The 21,356-nt window shown below is 41.6% G+C and overlaps 1 protein-coding gene across 2 annotated transcripts; it reads right to left on the bottom strand.

Annotated features, from left to right (window-relative positions):
- Positions 1 to 591: 591 nt before the first annotated feature.
- On the bottom strand, positions 592 to 20,398 carry LOC147435818 (plasma membrane ATPase 1-like). 2 transcript variants are annotated; one of them, XM_086488739.1, is made up of 21 exons: positions 19,873 to 20,398; positions 18,953 to 19,072; positions 18,053 to 18,157; positions 17,805 to 17,942; positions 17,525 to 17,659; positions 16,704 to 16,883; positions 7,154 to 7,360; positions 6,537 to 6,656; positions 6,290 to 6,409; positions 5,976 to 6,098; positions 5,735 to 5,839; positions 5,388 to 5,532; positions 4,859 to 5,023; positions 4,403 to 4,641; positions 4,184 to 4,216; positions 3,991 to 4,072; positions 3,677 to 3,837; positions 2,536 to 2,709; positions 1,942 to 2,124; positions 1,355 to 1,533; positions 592 to 838 (listed from the first exon to the last, which is right to left on the bottom strand). In XM_086488739.1, the coding sequence occupies exons 1-21, from the start codon at positions 19,927 to 19,929 to the stop codon at positions 742 to 744; spliced, it is 2,868 nt and encodes a 955-aa protein (XP_086344865.1). In that variant the 5' UTR covers positions 19,930 to 20,398; the 3' UTR covers positions 592 to 741. The 2 variants fall into 2 exon arrangements, with proteins under 2 accessions (XP_086344865.1, XP_086344866.1); XM_086488740.1 differs by lacking the exons at positions 17,525 to 17,659; positions 17,805 to 17,942 and having other exon boundaries at positions 19,873 to 20,394.
- Between the last annotated feature and the right edge of the window lie 958 nt (positions 20,399 to 21,356).

Raw genomic sequence — 21,356 nt, 5'->3', positions numbered from 1 at the left:
CAAAACTCATGTTAAAGGTTGAAGGAAAGGTTCGAATTAGGTCGTACTTAGAAGGTGCTCATGTGAGGCTTAGTTTTGTATTCCTTTCCAAAATAACTAACCCTTACCAAAGGAAAGGCAAGCTTATTACACACAACCAAACAATGCCTTCAGCTTTGTAACAATGCTACAATACCACAACTACAAGGACCATGGCTTAGGTTACCTAAGCCTTTGGCATCAAGTTAAAAATAGGTTGGTAGATTTCAAGCGTCTTGAATGGCTTGATACATGTCAAAATTGGCCTTCAATTGTCTCAATCAACAGTCCTTGCTTACAAAAAGCTCATAATACTTGGTCATGAAGTTCATTTGCACATCTCTTTGTGAGAAACTCTCTTTGGGCCCTTGGTTACTCAAAAGGAATCAAGCTTCCATCAAGTTTAAGTTCTACTAACTTCACTTTGTTTTGCACAGAGAGGAGGAGAAGAAGAAGAAGATTATTTTAACATCGTAGGAAACTATCCCAAGAGGTTTTTACGTCAAGGAACAATCCACACAAAGGGGGAGAGAGAGAGAGAGAGAGAGAGAGAGAGAGAGAGAGAGAGAGTCATTAAGCACAATTGAATATTTATTTGAGATTGAGAAAAATCTACCACCACTTTCCTAGCTTTTCCTTCATCAGCATTTTTCTCCATAATAATTGAATGTTGGACTTTATACTTCGATGAGCACAAAAAATTTGGTGTTGGCAAGATTGACTTTAAACTGTGTAAGATTGTTGAATGACACCCACATCGATGTCCTTTAGCCTTAGCACTGCTTCCACATGGCCCTTGAGAGTGTGCAACTCTCGCAACCTATATATGATAAGTTGGCATAAAATTTTCATTCAAGAAAACATATAAAACCCAAGTTCCACGATATGTGTTCTATGAACATGATTGGCATAAAACAAATGTGCATACCTGGACAAATGCATTCATGACACATGTCATGCACTCAATGCACATTCATAATGTCATATATGCGTATGTATGCATATGTGAGCATGTTTAGATGTACAAGTGACATGCATATGTGGCAAAGTAGCCCAAAAGTATACGAGAAAGTTGCAGATGAAGGAGCAAAGGGCAAGAAGGATTGGAGAGATTTGTGCAGTTCTACTCCGGAGTTCCAATGTCATGCTTTACTTTTAGTTTCCCAAAAATGCGCGCGCGCGTGCACACACACACAACATGGCTACAAATCATAGCAAACATGCGTATATATACGATGTTCATACATATGAAAATTGCACATTGCACAATGTATGCATTCTTTGTGTGCATAATGCGCAAGTAAATCTCTCCATAAATAATTCATATAACATAAACCTGGCAATCTCGGCTCGTCGCATAGCCTGCTCAGCCATTTCATTGAGCTCTTGGAAAGTACTTCTCTCAGTAAGCATCCTGGTGTTCTTGGGTTGCAGCCCATGTAATGTTCTTTGGGCATGGGCCCATTTTACCTCTCTGGCCTCCTTTCCAAAGTCCTTTTGAGTGGTGAAGGCAACCTAAGGCAGGAAAGCACAGCCACATTCGCAAACTATGAGCTTCATACAAAGGATGGCAGAGGAGGAGAAGAAGAATTTTAACATCGCAGGAAGCGATCCCAAGAGAGCTTCAAGATCTATCCGACGACTCTTGAACTCAAGACCTGTTGTTTGAGAGGCAACTGGGGTAACCAATGTACCACACTTGGGGTGATAGAAAGGTCTTGAGTTCAACTCTCCTCATCGGATAGACCTTTAAGGTCTCTTGGGATAATTTCCCACGACGTTAAAATACTCTTCTTCTTCTTCCTCTCTCTCTCTCTCTCTCTCTCTCTCTCTCTCTCTCTCTCTCTCACACACACACACACACACACGCACGCATACAAATGAAAACTACAACCTTATGAATCTCTGCGCATCAAACCTCACCTTGCGCTCGGTGATGTTGGTCCAAGCCTTGCCACTGAGCATGTACCTAACTGCAAATTTGATGAAATCCAAAGGAAAGTAGGTAACAAAGTTGTAGAGCCAAATTACACCAGACCACTTCCAGCCAATGCCCTTTATGTGGCAGAATGGCCAGTTTGCTTCAGCCGCGAGCACTGTTGCAACCTGGACAAATCAAGTATATCCCCATAATGACCAACATGCATTACAGCCTTGTGACATTTTGAAAGTGAGTGCATGGATTGTGTAGTGGATTGAAAAAATAGGCTCTTTCCCGTGCATGTGTGTGCGTGCATGTTTGTGCACGTGCGAGTGTGTAGGCTGCTAATTAGACTATTGAACACCATTCATAGTATATACAAGAGACTATTCTTGAACAAGACCCATTCTATCTCAAAAACAAAAAGTACAGATGCTTCAAGTAGAGAAGAAAAATGTACAGGGAGGAAAAGGTGTATGCATCCTTATCAAACAATGTGAAAAGCCCCGAGAATGGTGCCGTGTGCGTGCGTGCGTGCGTGCGTGCGTGTGTGTGTGTGTGTGAGGGAGAGAGAGAGAGAGAGAACTGGAACTTACCAGTTGAGCAATTAGAAAAGCTATGCAGAGGAGAAAGCCGGGCCTCTCCATAAAAGAGAACCCTCGCGAACGCGTGACGAAGATGAGGGCCTGGCTAATGATGCTCACTTGCAGATACACTGCAGCATGCAGCTTTTCCCTTTCGTGCCGTATATCCTCCACATTAAAATGTTTCTGAACAACTCAAAAAACAAACATCCTTACAATGCAGACTTCTCACAGATTGAAAACTTTTGCAGATTTAAATTGTTTATTGCTATGTAGTTTTCTCCAAAACTGCCAAACAATGAATGCATTTATAAATATTGCATAGAGAGAAGAAGAGAGGAAAGGTTTTAACATCATAGGAACAATCCCAAGAGACCTCAAAGATCTATACAACAAGTTTTGAACTCAAGACCTGAACTCGGATAACCAATCTACCACACTTGGGTGATATCCCAGTTCGCTCTGAAGCATTAGGTCTTGAGTTCAAGACTCATAGAGACATCTTTGGGATTTAGGAAGGCATGAATCTACAAACAAAAGAGGAGATGAACAAAGGCTAGAGAGGCCTGGAACAAACAAAATCAAGCGACAATGATGAAATCAAATACTTGTATAAGCACAGAATATAAAAGGAAAAATTACCAAAACATCCCTGAAATTTGTGGAAATTCCCAATATGCCCCTCAAATTAGAAAAAATCCCAATATACCCACCATATTTAGCCAAAAATTCCCAAAATGCCCTTCAATGTTTCCAAAATTCCCCTCATTCACCTCGCAAACATCTCCAAAGACAATTGTTTTGCAGCTTTCACAGGAAGATTGGGCCTTTCTCGACAGAAGATCATAGAGCTAGGATTTTAGATGGTATTTTGGGCTCTCAAGATGAAGTCGTTCATTATATATAAACACAGATTCCTCTCTATGTGAGCTCGTTGGTGAATAGTTTTGTCCAAGACACTTGAAGATAGATCTCTATTGTCAAACGGTTAGACTTTGAAAAAATTGGGGTAATCCCCCTAAAAATGATACAGGGAATTTTTGAAATTTTTTGAAAATTTCCACAAATTTCAGAAGTATTTTGGTAATTTTTCCAAAATAAAAATAAACAGATTCATTAACTCCACAAAAAATAAAAGAGTCCGATGACCTACACTAAAGAATGTTGTGCCATGAGCAAGGTGGAAGAAAATGACAGTCATCACTGCTAGGTAGGTTCCAATAGCAATTCCTGTAGTAAAAATCTCTGCAAGCTTCCAACTGTCCGGAGTGGGCGATGGCTTCACCCTATCCTTTGAGATAGTCATGATGGTCCCTTGGATCCAACAAAAGATTTTACAATTCAACACGTACATCCATAGTATTGAGGCATCTTAGAATTCAGAAAACTACGCAATTTTCTGCCAAGGTTCTCTTACAACTTATGTCTAGTACTTTTCATCACAAACTGCAGCACCGCTATGCTTACCATCATTCAAAATCGCAATGATGAGCACCATAAATGGAGGAAAATTAAACTTCCAAATCAGGGCCAAAAGCATGAAGCCAAGCTGTAAGATAATAAAATATCGTTCATTTTAAGCTGTTGATATCGTAAAACATAAGCAAAACTTTAATGTTCATGAGTGCATTAAGTTGACTCGTCCACAAATAAGACATACCACTATACGGATAGTAATGGCCACAGCATAAATCTGCAAATATGACACACACGTTAATGAAGAACCGAAAGGCTTAATAACTCCAACAGAAGTGTAAGCTAACATGATTAAGCTCAAGAGCATCACATTCACAAATAGAATTTCAATGAGCACCTTACTTTCAACATATTTAGTTTGCAATAATGAACCAGTCGGCAAAAAAGATGAGTGAAACTTTACTGTATAATTTTTCATCCTTTGAAAAATGGCTCTACTTGTGAGAACAGCGCTAATGATGACACTTAGTCCAGGTTCTGTCAACACGATGTCAGATGCACTTCGAGCAGCATCTGTCGCATCAGCCACTGCAATACCAATGTCCGCTTTCTTAAGTGCAGGAGCATCGTTAACACCATCTCCAGTCATACCACAAATATGTTTTTTCGCTTGCAACCTCTTGACTATTTCATACTTGTGCTCTGCAAAACCAATTTTCATTACAAACATCAACCTGGCATTTACGAGAACACCACTTCACAATTCTCTTGCACTAATTTGTTTAAAAAAGACATGCAAAGGTTCTGAATCCTCAATTGCATCAATCAAAAAGATATTTCCCTTCTCTCTACAAGAGAACGCAAGTAAGAGTCCAAGGAGTGTTGTCAATGCCACCGGATCACACAAATCGTTACTAACCAGGAAATACACCAGCAAAACCATCAGCCGCCTCTATTAGCTCATCAATGGGAAGATCAGCAATTGCCTCGTCCTTGCTTTGCCCAAGAAGAGCAGACGAAGGGTACATGTTGGTACCCATCCCGAGGCGTCTTCCTGTCTCTTTTCCGATAGCAAGCTGGTCACCTACGAAATGAATGTGTTTCTGTTAGTTATCTTCCATTGCTTGACGCCTTTCCAATCATCCTACTCTGTCAAAATATTGAAAGCTGACAATTATTCATCAACTAAACTATAAGTTTATTACTCGATCAGCATGTTTTCCATTGAACATTAACCTAGCGATTGAAGACTCCCACACTGAAATCTTTTCAAGAACTTGAAAGATGAAGGCTATGTGTATAAACTCTTTCTCCACACTGTTGTTGGAAACTAACATGAAATCTTGCATGTGTGGGGCCCTAGTGGCCTCATTGATACTACAATTGCCTACACCTAAATGCTGAAGCTTACAGTAAATAAAAAAATAACAGGCTGCCCCGGCCCATACCAGTTATCATTTTAACACTAACGCCAAGATTAAGTGCACGTTGAATTGTCTCTGCACTGTCATGGCGAGGAGGATCGAAGAGAGGCAGTAAACCAACAAACTCCCAAGGACCTCCAGGACTTTCCTTGACACCTTCTGGTACAGTCTGTGCTTATCAAAAGTAACAAGAGCCACATCAAAGCATAAAAACAAGATACCAATGGCTAGTGACCAAAGAAAAGGTCTCTAATACAACTCCAACATTGAAAACCTTCATGCATATGGATTTTCACAAGGTTCAAGAAATTCAAAACTGTTAATTTTATTCGAATGGACAAACACATTAAGAAAATCTGTATGGCCTTTACCTGCCTTGCCACTGCTAGAGACCTGAGACCTCTCTCTGCAAATTTGTCGATAACAGAATGCACTCGAGCCTCAATATCTTTCTTGTTATGGGCTAGAGCTAGAATCTGAAGCATTTTAAGTTAAAAGACAGTTTGTGATGAGCTACATATGCATGCACATCCTGAAGGAAATTGGCAAAGATAAACCAATTAAGTTAGCTTTAGACAACAACAAATTGAAGTAGAATAACTGCATTTTTACCTGCTCTGGTGCACCCTTGCTTATTCTATGCATGCTTTCTTGAGCATCATAGTATGTGATGGCTGTCCGCTTGTCTGTAGGGTTGAAGGGTAAGAAATGAACCTCACGAATTCCTGCTCGAGCCTGTTGATTGAAAGAAAGCCACACATTTTCTTGATCAGATGAGTAGCGAAATAGATGTACAACAGAACTGCCAAAATTAAGGCGCATTAAATAGAGACTATCGACATGCATACCGCACTTCTTCTGTGTGCCTAATACATGCAACCCATAACATGTACCGGGGACTCCATTAACTCCATTGATTAGATTACCTCTTTTGGATCTGGTAATGTCCCAACAATTGCAGCATCAATGGCATCTTGATTCTCGGTCCTGGATGCTCTTGCTGCCATCACAATCACCTCTGCCTTCTCAACTCCTTTGACAAACACCTAGTTTGACAATGCATACAGATTCACATTGCAGTACTTCACGGATGAGTAAAACTCAAAACATGATCTTTCACCATTCGCCTACTTTCTGCAGTTTGTTTACTTAGTTGCAAAGTTAATGACAAACCTCTACTAGACTCGTGTCAACTGTTAGCTTGTTCAAGGTCAGAGTGCCTGTCTTATCACTGCAAAGCACATCCATGCCAGCCATCTCCTCTATGGCCGTCATTCTTTTGGTGATTGCTCCCTACAGAAAAAAAAGGAAATCAGACTAGAACATCAGATGCTATATAAGAAGAAAAGACAGGCAGGCATCAAAATATCCTTAAATTCCTGACTGTGTTTCAAGATGATGCCAAAGGAAGAAGAAAGACAGCAAAACTCACGCAAAGATAGTAATCAGGCCTAATTCAATAGTCCATAGAAGATAGCTCCCTAAACAGGTTAAAGTATAGGTTCCACAAACTGTATCTTCCCCATTATACTCCCATTCCCCAACGGTTTATAAGATAGAAAGAAAGATAGAAAGGAAGGGAAAGGAAAGTTTCAAAATAATCACCCACCTCAATATCCGTAAAACTAAACTCTAGACATCAAGACAGGAATCCGGCAACCATCTTTTATGCAACTCTAGACAACAAATTCATCCCCTAATTTTGCAAAAATATTCTTAATTGCATTTCCTATCTAGCTAGTAGATGTTGGTTAAACAGCAAAAGAGAGAACGACGTGAAGAGCACGTACCTGTTGGGAGAGACGGTGAGATCCAATGGCCATGGTCACGGACAGAACTGTGGGCATGGCAATGGGGATACCTCCAATCAGGAGTACAAGAAGGTTGTCCAAGCCCTGCCTGTAGCCGAGACGCTGAATTGCATACATTACGATGATCTCAATCACCATGCCTATGGCTATCGAACAAATACAGAAGTTCCCAATAGCTGATAGCACCTGCATGCAATAGTCAATTAGTGGGTCATATCAATCCTTCAGCAGTATTCATGTGTTATAATACAATGGGAGTTTAGGTTTATGGGTTGGAACCTTACCAACAATATTTTCTTTTGCCATTTTCCCTTTACTTGCATCTCTTATAACTATCATGAACATTGGATGCCATGCAGCTACGCAGTTCTCGCATTCTAATCCAATTGTGGCTATTATATGTCTATTTCACAAATTTTCATATTCTCCATGAGTCTTTTGATGTGTTTTGAAAGAGAGAAAGAATCTCGTGTACAGGGCAGTAGGTTTATATAAGGTACCAGCTTGAAGTGAAGTAGCTTCATGTCTAAATTTACTACTTCTGGATGTTAACACCTTTGAATTGCTAAAAGGACTTAAAAGATGGCTTTCAATCAAGTCAAATGTTTAGCTTACCAGTTAGCATTCTCTACTTCATTTACCTCAGCTCCAGCATCTTCTTTCCACCAAGTGATGAGCGGTCTTATTCGGAACTCTACACCGAACACAAACTTCCATCTCTACAGTCTTGCCCTCTCCCACAACAATAGTACATACTACACACGCAAAACCATGCATAGAATGGGTTCATTTAGACAAGCATGATTAGCTAGAAAGTCATTTGACTGACCCAGAGTCAATGGAGACTCCATAGACAGAAACCAACTCTTCACCACCGTGTTTTGCCTCTCCTTCCAATGTCACATTGTTGATGTGGCATTTGAGTCACTTCGTTGACCTTGACAATAGAAACATTCAGATTCTCAGCTGAGAGATGCCAACCCCTATAGGTTGATATGATCTCTTTACAGTCCTCTTCATGATGTGGTCTTTCTTCAGCCAATGCGCTTCATGATTTTTCTCTTCACCATATTAACAGAGGTTGAGGGATCTTAAGGTTTGTGCTGCCTTTTTGAATTTGGTTCCAGTAGGGAGGCTGGTTTACTCAAAGGTCTCATCTCCTTGGTCCAACCCCTTGTTGTTTGTGACACAGGTTGAGAGGAAGACTTGTCCCACACATTCTTTATAGACTGTCAGGAGGATGCATCCTATTTTAGTCGTGTAAGTGAAGATCTGTGACACAGGTTGAGTGGAGCCTTGTTCCACATTTTATGTATGGATGGCTAGGAGAATTCATCCTATTCTAGTAAAGGAAGAGGAGATCTCATGTCTTGGATGCAGGTGATTTTAACTCCCAGTCCCGAGGACCGAGGTTTCTCAGTACGTACTAAACTGCCAACAGTGCCAAGTTAATAAGGTAGAGCGCCTCAAGGTAGGTGGCCAGCATAGTCACAAGGAACACGTCCCGAGGAGTGGGGACAAGGGACGGGGGACGGGGCTCAAATGGATTTTTAGTGTAAAAGAGAGGGCGGGACGGCGAGTGGGGACGGGAACTTGGAAGCCCAAAAATGGGCTCCTCTGTGACTTGCAGTACAGTGATAATACTGTCCGTTAACCATGAATGAGTTGCGGGAGTTGTTTTAAAGCTGGGATAATGAGCTTTCGACATCATCAATGCCAAAATAGTGCCCGGAAAACCTGAGTACATTGTCGATACTTTCCCACCCCCTTCAACTATTGTTTCTTCTACTTGTACCATTACTGATGCCCCTGTATTTCAGTCTCCATACTGCGCTATCTAACATATCTTCAACTGAAAGCCACACCATGGAAGGGAGCTTCACCAACACACTACCTCTCTTCTCTAAAGGTCTGTCAGAATGTTTCTCCCGAGTCCCGAACACCTAAGGCAACCTCTCCTACAATATACCCTTCTTGATGTGGTCATGTACTATATCTAGCACCACGTCTAAAATAGAGCGGTGTGTCCATAGTAACAGGGGACGCCCTTTTTCAGGCTTCCCGCCCCCACTTGCCGTCCCGCCCTCTTTTTTATGCTCATAACTCTATGTGTCATGTGGACATTCTGAACCTACTTCTAGAAACAAAGCCAGTCTATAAAGCCTAGAGGATTTTCTATTGGTACCATTGTGAACCTGTTTGCAAGACCATCATGGAGAACAGCACAACTGATGATGAATCTCTCATCATAAAATGTAAGAAAATTTGTTCATCATAGTGGTCCCATCAGGGCTGGGAGAAACTGCTGAATCACCGTGCATTAGTCCTCCGATATTATTTAATGATGGCTCAAATCTCTTGATGGTGTTGAAGCTATAAAAGTGGTCCACGTGGTTGTGGACATCTTGCTCTACAAATGGTACTCGCCAATGTTACTTGAGAAGAAAAACATCAGACAAGGTAGGCCAATGGGTGAGGGAGTAGAGGCGGGTGGAGCTTTAGTATTGGCAATGAAAAAGTCTTTGATGGCTCTCTACGTTGGCAACACACGACCCACCACTCTCTTGTTTTTCAAGGATGCCTAGGCTCCAGACTGCATCAAAAGAGCCCAAAGTGCCTTTGATCTTCAAAGCACTTGATCCAATGTAGTGGTCCAAAGCCTTCCAAAAGGCAATGGTTGTCACAAAGTGATGACGTGGCGGACAGCAGAAACCCTAATTTCTGCCAAAAACCCTAAAATTCCTGCAAACCCTAATTTCGCTTTTTACTCTATGCTATGAGAAAGAGAGAGAGAATGCTTTTGCTTTCAAGTTTTGACTCTCTGTGTGAGAGAGAGAGCAGTTGCTTTTGATTTGAAGCTTTTGGGGCTCTGCTTTTGGGCATCCCTTGTAATCTTTAAATAAGTGGTGAGAGCTTCACTTCTCAGAGCATCTGGACGCAGAGTCTGAGAGTGAAACCCTAGCCACTCTCTTGTAGTTTGATCTGATTAATATAAAAAGAAATACCGAAAGGGGCGCCAGTCTTTGGGGCCAATATCTCTAGGCACGGGGAACTCCGCCGGGCCAGTGCAAATCTATTGTGATCTGTGAATTGTTTTGAAGTGGTTATTTGGTGTTGTCGCGGTTGATTCTTGACTTGCAGTGTCCAAGTCTGTTACAGTGGTATCAGAGCACGGCCGATTTCTCTTCTACGGGAAATCCGATCCCCAATTTTTTTCCGCGGCACCTATGGCTTCACGCAAGGATCAGTCGACTCCCTCTGCATCTAGAGATGCGGGCAGAGATCACAACGAAGATTCCGGCAGAGAGTATGGCCCGCCAAGGGCTACTCAAGCAGAGCGGCGAGAGATGGAGCGTCGCCAGTTGATCGGCGATGCAACGAAGATGATGCTCAATTTTGCGAAGGACACAAAATTATATATGAGCGAGACTTCTTTTCAAGAAGTGCATGAGCAGTGGCAGAAAACCACTACACCCACTCTCAAGAAACCTTTTGCTCACAAGAAATATTCAGAGAAGGAATTAGAAGAGGTGGTTGATGCACGGATTGCTCAGCTTTTTGACGCGCAAAAGAAAGCCAAAAAGCACGGCAAAAAGCAGAAGAAAAGCATTGACTTCCCGGGATATTTGGGTCGTCAGTCGACATTTGACAAGGCAAAGAAACAGAAGAAGCGTGTTCGATTTGAAGAAGTACCCAGTTCTTCTTCTTCTTCTTCTTCTTCTGACAGTTCTTCTAGCTCTTCAGATTCGAGCGAAGAAGACAAAAAAGGTAAAAAGCGAAGCAAGAAACAAAGCTTCGAAAAGGACAAGAAAAAGGCAAAGAAGACTAAATCTCGCCCAGGGACTGACAGTTCTACTGAGGACTCGTCTACAAACAGCTCAGATTCTGATGATGGAAACTTCTATGCTAACAAGAAGAATTTTTACAAAGCCAACCAGTATGACTTTCTCGAAGATAAAAGCAAGAAAGTCCGAGAGTTTAAGGAAGGTGGCCACTCGATCAAGTTTGATACTTTTTCAGGATACTCATATGCTGCGAAGGCTTTGTCTTTTATACAGCAGTTTGACATTGCTTTCGCCGGAGGACGCTATTCAAAGCACTCCAAGATTTGGAGAGCTACCTCTTACCTTAAGGGGAATGCTCGTACTTGGTGGTCCACGCTTCTTTTAAACAAGACTGCGCCAGTTAAATGGCTGAAATTTAAAAAGCTTTTTATTTATTCTTGGTTGACGCAAGAATATGAACGAGATATACGAGCTGCTTGGAACCATCTTTGGATGACCAAGAAAGATACAATCAATGCTTCTGTGAAAGATTCTGGAGCTCTTTTCTACCCGCCTCTTCATTCAAGAAGATCTCGTTCAGAGAACAGATTGAGCAGTTCACCTTGGGTCTACCTACAGAGATCCGAGATCGCTGCTTGGAACAGAAGTCAACTTCTATTCAGGAGTTGATGAGTCATGCGAAGCGGGGCTTTGCCAATTCACTCTGGCAGTCTGACCTACCCCACAGATGAGGCCATGACACAACGAGCCGAACAGACTTCTGGGAATGAAAGTAGAAAGAAAAAGAGCAACCCAAAGAAAAAGGATGCACGACCCAAGCATACTCCTGAGGAGAGAGCTCGCTTCATCAGAGAGGGGAAGTGCTTTGGATGCGGGGAACATGGACAATCTCCGCGAAGTGCCCTAAAAAGGCACAGAAAGAACAAAATGATAAAGAACGACGACAGGCCTGAGAGTTCGAGAGCAGCTGAGGAACGTGGCAGAAAAGGCAGATAGAAAAGCAGAATTGGTACCACATGGCGTGGGACTTGCACCGAATCAAATGAATGAAAGTACAAACTTTGCTGCTTTTTGGGGCAAAGTGAAGGATCAGGAAGCTCTTTTGAAGGAGCCAAGGCCAACTTCTTTTCACTTGGAATTGGCGGCTCGATTTGGAATTACGCCCGACAGACTGACGCCACAGGCGGAGGTAGTTCAACTAGCACCCGGATGGGATGTTGCCATTACACCAAGCATTGGCAAACTTTGTTTGCAATGACAGGGGTGTTCAGGGCACGCGAGTGACGTTCTACTCGGAATCCCTTGGTACCACCAGAACTACGTCGTAGTTGACTACCGGGCCGAGAAAGCGACTTTGATAAATGAAGGGCTTAGAGATTGTACTTGATCAACTTCAGTGTCTTACTCATTCTTTTGGGAGAGAATTGAACGATGGATAAAGGTTGAATATGTTTTGACCTGATCAAAAGAACGCCAAGATTTTTCTCCACTCATGCTGATTGCTTTTCAGAGGGCCTGAAGATCAAACCATTGATCTGATACCTGGAAGCACGCCACCGAACCGGCCACCTTACCGTGTGAGCCGAGTACAGAATGAAAAGATTATGAACCCAGTGAAAGACCTCTTGGAAAAGGGTCTTGTCCAGCATAGTACTTCACCGTATTGCTCTCCACTGTTGTTGGATTTGAAGAAAGACGGATCTTGGAGAATGTGTATCGATTATAGCGCTCTCAACGAAATCACCATCAAGTACAGATTTCCGATTCCTAGGATCGATGATATACTCGACAGGTTACAGGGATCCTCGTGCTTTAGCAGGATTGACTTGAAGAGTGGATATCATCAGATCCAAATCGCGCCGGGAGACGTCTACAAGACAGCCCTTTCGGACGACTTTTGGGTTATTCGAGTTTTTGGTCATGCCTTATGGCTTAACCAATGCTCCTGCGACATTTAACCGGATGATGGACAAGATTTTTCGAGAGTACAGGCTATTTGTTGGCACTTTCTTTGACGACATCATTGTTTTCTCCAAGAATGAGGCAGAACACAGAGATCATCTGCTTCAAGTCTTTCAGGCATAACGAGATCACACGTTAGTGATTAATGCAAAGAAAAGTGAATTTTTCCTACCAGAGATACACTTTTCTAAACACAATGTGTCAGCAATAGGAGTGCAAATGGACCCGGCCAAGATAGAGACTATCCGTGATTGGCCCGATTTGAGGAATGTCCATGAAGTTAGAAGCTTCTTGGGACTGTGTTCGTACTACAGGCGGTTCATACGAAAGTTTGCAGAGGTTGCTTCCCCTTTGTATACCTTGACACAGAAAGGAGTACCTCTCTCGTGGGGACCCACAGAGGTGACTGCCTTTCAGACACTGAAAGAGAAATTGACTACGGGACCTATTTTGACTTTGCCGGACTTGCAGAAGTCATTTGAAGTATATTGTGATGCTTGTGGTCGTAGTCTGGGTGCGGTCTTGATGCAAGAAGGCCATGTCATAGCTTACGAGAGCCGTTTGTTCTCTAGGCCGGAGATGACAGCACAGATTTATGAGAAAGAGCTTTTGGCGGTTATCCATGCTCTTACTCAGTGGCGGCATTACCTACTCAGAGCGGATTTTACTGTCTGTACAGACCATCAGAGTTGGCACTACTTCTTGTCACAGAAAAGCAGCTTTCGGAAAAGCAGATACGGTGGGTTTTACACGGATACGGGATGGGGAGACAGTAGCTCGATACTCCCTTCGGGAAGGCTACTTGATGAAAAAGACTATTGGCCGAGACTCAAAAAGGATGTGGAAGAGTTTGTGCGCAGTTGCTTAGTATGCCAAAAGGTCAATTTTGACAGGCATAAGGCACAGGGATTGTTAAAGCCTTTACCCATACCCACCCGCCCTTGGAAAAGTATTGAAATGGATTTCATTTTTTATCTCCCGAGAACACAAAATGATCACGATGATTTTCCGATTTCATGGCATGTCTGAGACGATTGTCTCCGACAGAGACCCCAGATTTATGAGTTTGTTTTGGAAGGCAATTTGGGAGAACATTGGCACGCAGTTGCAGTTCTCGTCATCGTTCCACTTGGAGACTGACGGCAATCTGAGATTGCCAATTCAGTGGTTTTAGATTTATTGAAGTCTTGTATCTCGGATCAGAAGACTCAATGGGAAAAGAACTTACCTTTGGTAGAATTTGCCTACAATAACAAGATACACTCTTCGACGGGGAAGACGCCATTTGAGATTGTTGAAAGTGCTGCGAAGGTTCCATCCATCCTGAGCACGAAAGATTAGATATTTGAAGCGGATGAATATTCGCGAGATTTGGATACGGCTTTTGCCAAGGTTCGCGAGACTTTGCATAAGTCTCAAGAACGATAGAAAAAGGCAGCGGATCGCCATCGTCGCGACTTGAAACTGAAGGAGGATGATTGGGTGCTCTTACTTTTGAGAAGGCACGCCTACGAAAGAAAAAGGGAAAGGAGAGGCTTTTTCCAAAGCTTAGTATGCGATACTACGGCCCTTTCCAGATTACTGAAAAGATAAATGACGTCTCCTTCCAATTGAAACTGCCAGATACTTGGAGGATTCACAATGCATTGCATGTGAGTCTCTTGAAACCTGTTAAGGGTGATGTGCCTGATGATGGGGAGCCTGATGAGCAACCCGAAGTGGAAGAAAACGAGGAGATCCTTGTTCCTGAACAGATTTTGGCACATAAGGATACGAAGAAAGGTAAAGTCCGAAGGCGGTTCTTGGTTAAGTTCAAGAACTTTCCTGCATTTGATGGGAAGTGGATGGAGGAGGAGGACCTAGCAGATACTCCTCGGATTGTGAAACTTTACCTCGATGTTTTGGTTTAGCATAGTCTACTCTGTACGGAACCTAGAATTCAGCTTGGCCGGAGATCTGGTGCAGTGGGATGCACAAGAGGGGAGTCACTCCGCTCCCTTTTCAACAGATGCCTTGATTTTGATACTAAAGTCACCAATGTCTCTTTAAGCTTCAGGGATACTGATAGCTCACAGTATTCTGCTGGATGACTTTATGAAATGGAATTCCTGATAATGATATTGATTTGTTCTTGACTTCTTTTGAGTACAGGAACTGATAGCCGAAATGACTGCAGCATTTTGGTCTGATTGATCTCGAATAGACATGGTTGCAATAGGGGTTAGTCAATCGGACATCGATGAGGTCCCGATTGGACCTAGATGTGATTGCTAGCTACATTGCCGATAAATCATGGTCTAAGATCCAAATGAATGTTGAATGTCATGTGATGTCCTGTGATGTCTGGTGATGTCCTGTGATATCGTGTGATGTGTCTGTCGATTTTGTACTTGTGCTAGATGTGTGTTCCTAGTACATAGGTACTAACAGTCAGTGTCTCCTAAGACGGTTTATGGCTTTTGTCGATTTTGCAAGCGTAATCGCGGTCGATTACAATGCTTTCAAGAGGGGGGTATGTCACAAAGTGATGACGTGGCGGACATCAGAAACCCTAATTTCTGCCAGAAACCCTAAAATTCCTGCAAACCCTAATTTCTGCCAAAAACCCTAATTTCTGAAAAATCGCGAAGGCTTTATAAAAATAAAAAATTAAAAATTTATTTTATTTTATTTTATTTTAAATGATGAGCGATGCGAATTTCGCTTTTTACTCTATGCAATGAGAAAGAGAGAGAGAATGCTTTTGCTTTCAAGTTTTGACTCTCTGTGTGTGAGAAAGAGCAGTTGCTTTTGATTTGAAGCTTTTGGGGCTCTGCTTTTGGGCATCCCTTGTAATCTTTAAATAAGTGGTGAGGGCTTCACTTCTCAGAGCATCTAGACGCAGAGTTTGAGAGTGAAACCCTAGCCACTCTCTTGTACTTTGATCTGATTAATATAAAAAGAAATACCGAAAGGGGCGCCAGTCTTTGGGGCCAATATCTCTAGGCACGGAACTCCGCCGGTGATCTCTGAATTGAAGTGGTTATTTGGTGCTGTCGCGGTTGATTCTTGACTTGGAGTGTCCAAGTCTGTTACAATGGTACCTCCCTCGGATCTCATAATAAGTAACACGGCAACATATACAAGGCTCCTTTGACCCCACCTCCTCATGACTCACGTATGCGATCTTCTCATAATATTCCCTCGTATCTACCTATCTCCAATCTTAAAGTGTGTCTCTCATCATGCACAATTTTTGTGCCTGATGGCTGTGAGGGCTTAATTCATGTCCCTAAATGACCCCAATTCAGTGCAACTAAGATCAATCAAGGCTATAACCAAAAGGGGGGAATGCATCGATACTCACGCCATGTAACGCCAACCACATGCGAATACCAACAATGGGGGTACCCCTCATCACCAAGGTGCTTGGAGGATGTGATTGGTAAGTGGAAATATCTCTCCAAGAAACCCACACACCAATCCAAGTGAATATCACACACCCACGTGTTCCACACCATGCAGACACAAGCTGGATGTAGTGGCCGATGAGAGAGTTTATGCGATGGTAGAATCTAGATATGTTACCGAACAAATTTTGGCATTTATTATCTTAGTCTTTTGCATTTTTTATACTAAACAGTTTTGTGTCGAAGGTTTTTTAGGCCTTCTACAGTCGTATACGAACATTTCATTTCACCATCTCTCTCTCTCTCTCTCTCTCTCTCTCTCTCTCTCTCTCTCTCTCTCTCTCTCTCTCTCTCTCTCTTAATGGGTACACTTAACGGTGTGTGCGTGTGTACCTTTTGGAAGTGGCCGACTTGGTGAGTGGTATCAACGAGGTGAGCCGCCTTCCCAAAGAAAGTATGAACGCCAGTGGCGATGACGACAGCGTCGATTTCGCCCTGCTTGCAAGTGGAGCCAGAGTAGACGCCATCGCCGGGGTGTTTGGTCACTGGCAGCGACTCCCCCGTCAGCGCCGACTGTCATTCATTCATAGCATCAACTCTCTAATTTTGAACCAATTTTATGTGTAGTATTGTACATTCTCATGTTGAACGTTTGTGGAATAGAACATTTTCTTTGCATATTGTAACATTGCAAAACACTTGTGCTTTTCTTTCACAAAGCAAAAAGCTTTATTAACATTTTCTTCAAAATTTCACACACACACACACATAAAGAGACCTGTACATATGTGTACCCACACACACGTAGATATTTATGTATATGCAGATACACATACGCACACATAGGTTGTATCTATTTGCCGACCTTTCAAATGCACATGCACATGTAATCAGAAGAAAATGTTTGATATTGTTGTTTTTGCTAGTTTTCTTTAAAGCTTTAGGGCACACAAGGCCCTGTATTCAATGCACTTTCATCACAAATTTCCACAAGAAGTTATACTAATTTTTTTTGTAAAAATTGGTGGTTATGTCGTTAAACATCACCATAAGTTTCCACAAGAAGTTATACTAATTTTTTTTGTAATAATTGGCAGTTATGTCGTTAGCATCATTAGCAAAGCTCTAATAATTGGCAGTTATGTCGTTAAACATCATTAGCAAAGCTCTGATAACGTTGTCTAGGAGATAACAATTGGTAATCTTGCTCTTACTTGATCAATTTTTAGAGGATCTCCATGCAAGAGACGAGCATCTGCTGGAACAATATCGCCTAGCTTGATGCTAACGATATCTCCAGGAACCAATAAAGAGGCATCTTCATCTATCCACTTGCTATCACGAAGCACCTAATAAAAGTATCTCTTAAAAAATCTAAACATGTTTGGAGAAAAAATGAGAGAATGTTTTTCTCCATGAAGAAAGTATGTTAGTGACTCCATAATGTGAAAAACTAATGTAAAAATTTAAAGATAAGTGTAGCCCATTGCTAACCTTAGCTCTTGGAGCTAGTCTAGCCATTAAAGCTGCAGCTGCATTGCCTGCATTGTTCTCCTCGATAAAACTTATGGTGGAGTTAATTATTAGCAATGTCAGTATCCCAATAAAGTCTTGCCAATCTGGTTTCGGCTTCTGATAACATGATCGTGTACCAATGAGTTAACATCTTTCAAATGAACATACTCTCATAGTAAATTTTTTGGGAGATTACCCAAGTGTCGATGGTTGCTAGACTAGTTTACCTTTGTGCCAAGATTGGTAAGGATAATAGCCATGATTGCAGCAGCCTCCATAACCCAAGACAAGGGATTCCACATGAATCCAAGAAATTTCAAGAATTTGTTCTCCTACAATAGAGCAAAATCATTAAAGCTCATTACTTAACATATTTGTTGTAGATTAAAATAGCAACGAGCAACAAGATACAGAACTTTGTCGTTAGCTATTCAAGCATGTTATCGTAGACATGTAGTAGAAAAGCTTGATCTAGAAGAAGAATACCAGGGGCAAAGAGAGATAGTTGAGAATGGTTGTCATGGAGATCTTAAAAGATATGTTATTCAAGGTCAACCTTCTTATAAGTATTCAAAAACTTAGGATTGGAATATTCCCAAAATCACTAGTATGGTGCTAGCTAGCAAGTGGTGTGCGTTTGTAGTCTTTTTGTTTCGATCATGGATTAGCTTCTTAGCCATATGCTCGTATTTTTACATTGTCTTTGACTGGAAATTTGAAGAATGGAAATCACACTGGATTTGTGTTGACAATTCATTGAGCACGTGATTGGCCCCCTCTAACTGCATTGGCAAATTTGTTAAAGATTGATGATTAGGCTAAGAATGCAATTAATCTCAAATATCCTCATTTCTAGTAGCTCCCGAGCCCCCTCTGGTAAGTGGTGGTGAGCGCCATTGTTATAATGAGCCAGCATATGCTTTGAAATTAATCAAAATTTGTGATGGAAATGACTTTCAACTACAATTGGTCAACATACGAGTCTTTGTCTAGGTGAAGGCTTCACCTTGCCTCATGCCTTTTCGTGCAAGCTCTTTCTAGCTTTTGAAAGACTGTCACTCTCCAACACATAGAATAAAAAATAAAGAATAAATATCAAAGAACTAAATATTGTTACATATACTTACAGTTTTCTCCTCGAGTTTATTGTAGCCAAACAATTTCACCCTGTCTTGTGCCTCTTCCGAGGTGAGACCTTTTTGAGAGCATTTTAAGTTCTCAAAGACCTCCTCAATTGGGATGTCCTCCTGCATTTCAAAAATCTCGTGATCATGATAAAGAAAAAAATTATTTGTAACATTTTCCAAGTAAGCTACCACATTACAGAAAAAAAACCCAGAAGCTTTGGACTGCTATAAGTTTAGTGCAGTAGATGATAAGTTCATCTCCAAATTTTATCTCATTGATGCAAATTATATGTAGATACAAGTTCACATCCCGGTAACAAGAGTCTTGGGTTTTTCTTAAGATTCAAGTAAGCTTTATGATCGAATGCATGAAAGATAATGGTCTTGATTCAATGCAATTGAAAAGGAGGAAATGCATGGCATAAACCCTAACCGTTGCGTACTAGAGTTTTGCTAAAAATCAAAGCTAAAGAAAACCTAAAGATTTCTTAGCAAGATTTAACTTTAAGCATAACAAGTAGAAAGTGTTCTAAGTTTCATGGAAACCTCTTATTGAGCACTAGATAACATCAAAATTAGAATTTGGCTTTGATTGAGTGTTCACTGTGACCAAAGAGTCTTTGCTAGCTTGAGCAATTAATTTAGCCTTCATTGCTCTAAGATAAGCGTTGATCGTGACACTGTTGAGACTGAGAACAAACACAATAATTTTTGGACAAATTCTCACAATAGTTCCCACATTGTGACTTACCTCAACATCATGAGCTTCTGTGAGGGAGGCACTGCATACCTAGCTAGGTATTCGGTGCCTCTCGAGCAGAAGCGCATGATGTTATTCATTGTATGAAAAACACTCAAAAAGACTCCGTTTTCCTACATGAGAAAATTTCTAAATCTTCTTGTGAATTAAATCCAAGTACCAGATCGACCGTTTCCCTGTTGATTGCATCAAGACTTGCGGCTGCCTTTTGATCCATATCTTGATTGTAATTGCAGCAAATCAATTAGGATCTGAGTAATGTTGTTAATTAGTATGCAATTCGTAGCTTAAACTACGAGAAGCAAATCCCGCATTAGCGATGTAATTGTGCAATAATTCATGATGAGATGGGCAATTAGCGACTAAATCAAAAGGATGATATAATTAGTGATATACTATACTATATGGCTGCAGGAAGAATGATAACAGGATAGTGAGGAGATATAAATGAATTGAATCGTTTGTTAATTTAAGGCAGAGCTTGGGATAATGGTAATCAAAGGATGATCAGGAATGCTATGATTAAGAGAGTAAGAGAGAGAGAGAGAGACAGAGACAGAGACAGAGACAGAGAGAGAGAGAGAGAGAGAGAGAGAGAGAGAGAGAGAGAGAGGCGGAGTGGCCAAGTTTGTGTGTTTGGAATGGCCGATGCTGATTGCAATAGCTGAGCTTGGCCACTTCCACCCTCCCGCGATGGTGAAAGCAATAGCTGCATTTGTAGCCAAGCTCGCTCGCTCTCTCTCTCTCTCTCTCTCTCTCTCTCTCTCTCTGTGTGTGTGTGTGTGTGTGTGTCGAGACTCTCCCTAGAGATTCACGTGGTGGACAGGACGCAAATTATTGGCCGGCTAGCTGATACGAGGATCTCTCTCTCCCTCACACTCGCACAAGTCTTGAGTTCAAGACTCATCTTTGAGGTCTCTTGGGATATTTCTTATAATGTTACTCTCTCTCTCTCTCTCTCTCTCTCTCTCTCTCTCTCTCTCTTGGGATTGTTCCTATGGCGTTAAAACTTCTTCTTCTCTCTTTCAACCAGTGACTTACGTGCTGAAAATGTGAGGAAAGCAATGGGCACTAACTCAATTTCTATCTCTCTAGCACTATTCTATGGTATTTTGTACCTCTCTCTCACCCTATGCATGATACCTTCTCACTCTCTCTATGATATCCTCCTCTCTCTCTCTCTCTCTCTCTCTCTCTCTCTCTCTCTCTCAAGTTAGGATTACAAGTTTTCTTTTATGAATGATTGTATTCAGCAAGCCACTCATGATAGGTTCATCTACATGCCACCCAATTCTTGGACATGTATGTTCACTCAACATTGTAGAAAGTTCGATGTAGCCTTGTTTGCTTGCCTAAAACTTTGGAGTAGAGTTGACTCTGACCTCATGCTCTAAATCACGTGATCTAATAGCTCTCAAAGTTGGGAGAACACCCAAAGTGAATTTATCCCCACAGTTTGCTCTCAACCAACTCTCATCCATAGTGAAGTATCGCCAAAAGAGAAGTCTCACCAGCACGGAACTTATCCAAGTGCTTTTGACACCAAGTGGCTCTTAATCTTGCTATCCTCCACATTTGACTTGAACAAGTATTGCAAAGGCTTCAAAAAGTTTTTTATAGCTTGGAGAAGCTTATAGGGTAGTT

The sequence above is a fragment of the Adiantum capillus-veneris genome, chromosome 18 (assembly GCF_014529385.1).
Source record: "Adiantum capillus-veneris isolate H3 chromosome 18, ASM1452938v2, whole genome shotgun sequence".
Lineage (NCBI taxonomy): Eukaryota > Viridiplantae > Streptophyta > Polypodiopsida > Polypodiales > Pteridaceae > Adiantum > Adiantum capillus-veneris.
Note: the sequence above shows the minus strand (reverse complement) of the source record. Positions and strands in the feature narration are given on the sequence as shown.

Coding starts and splice junctions, on each gene's coding strand:
- LOC147435818 (XM_086488739.1), bottom strand. CDS start 19,929: ATGGATCAAAAGGCAGCCGCAAGTCTTGATGCAATCAACAGGGAAACG. Junction 4,217..4,402: donor AAAGGATGAAAAATTATACA/GTAAAGTTTCAC, acceptor TCATATTTGCAG/ATTTATGCTGTGGCCATTAC. Junction 839..1,354: donor CGACGAGCCGAGATTGCCAG/GTTTATGTTATA, acceptor TATCATATATAG/GTTGCGAGAGTTGCACACTC.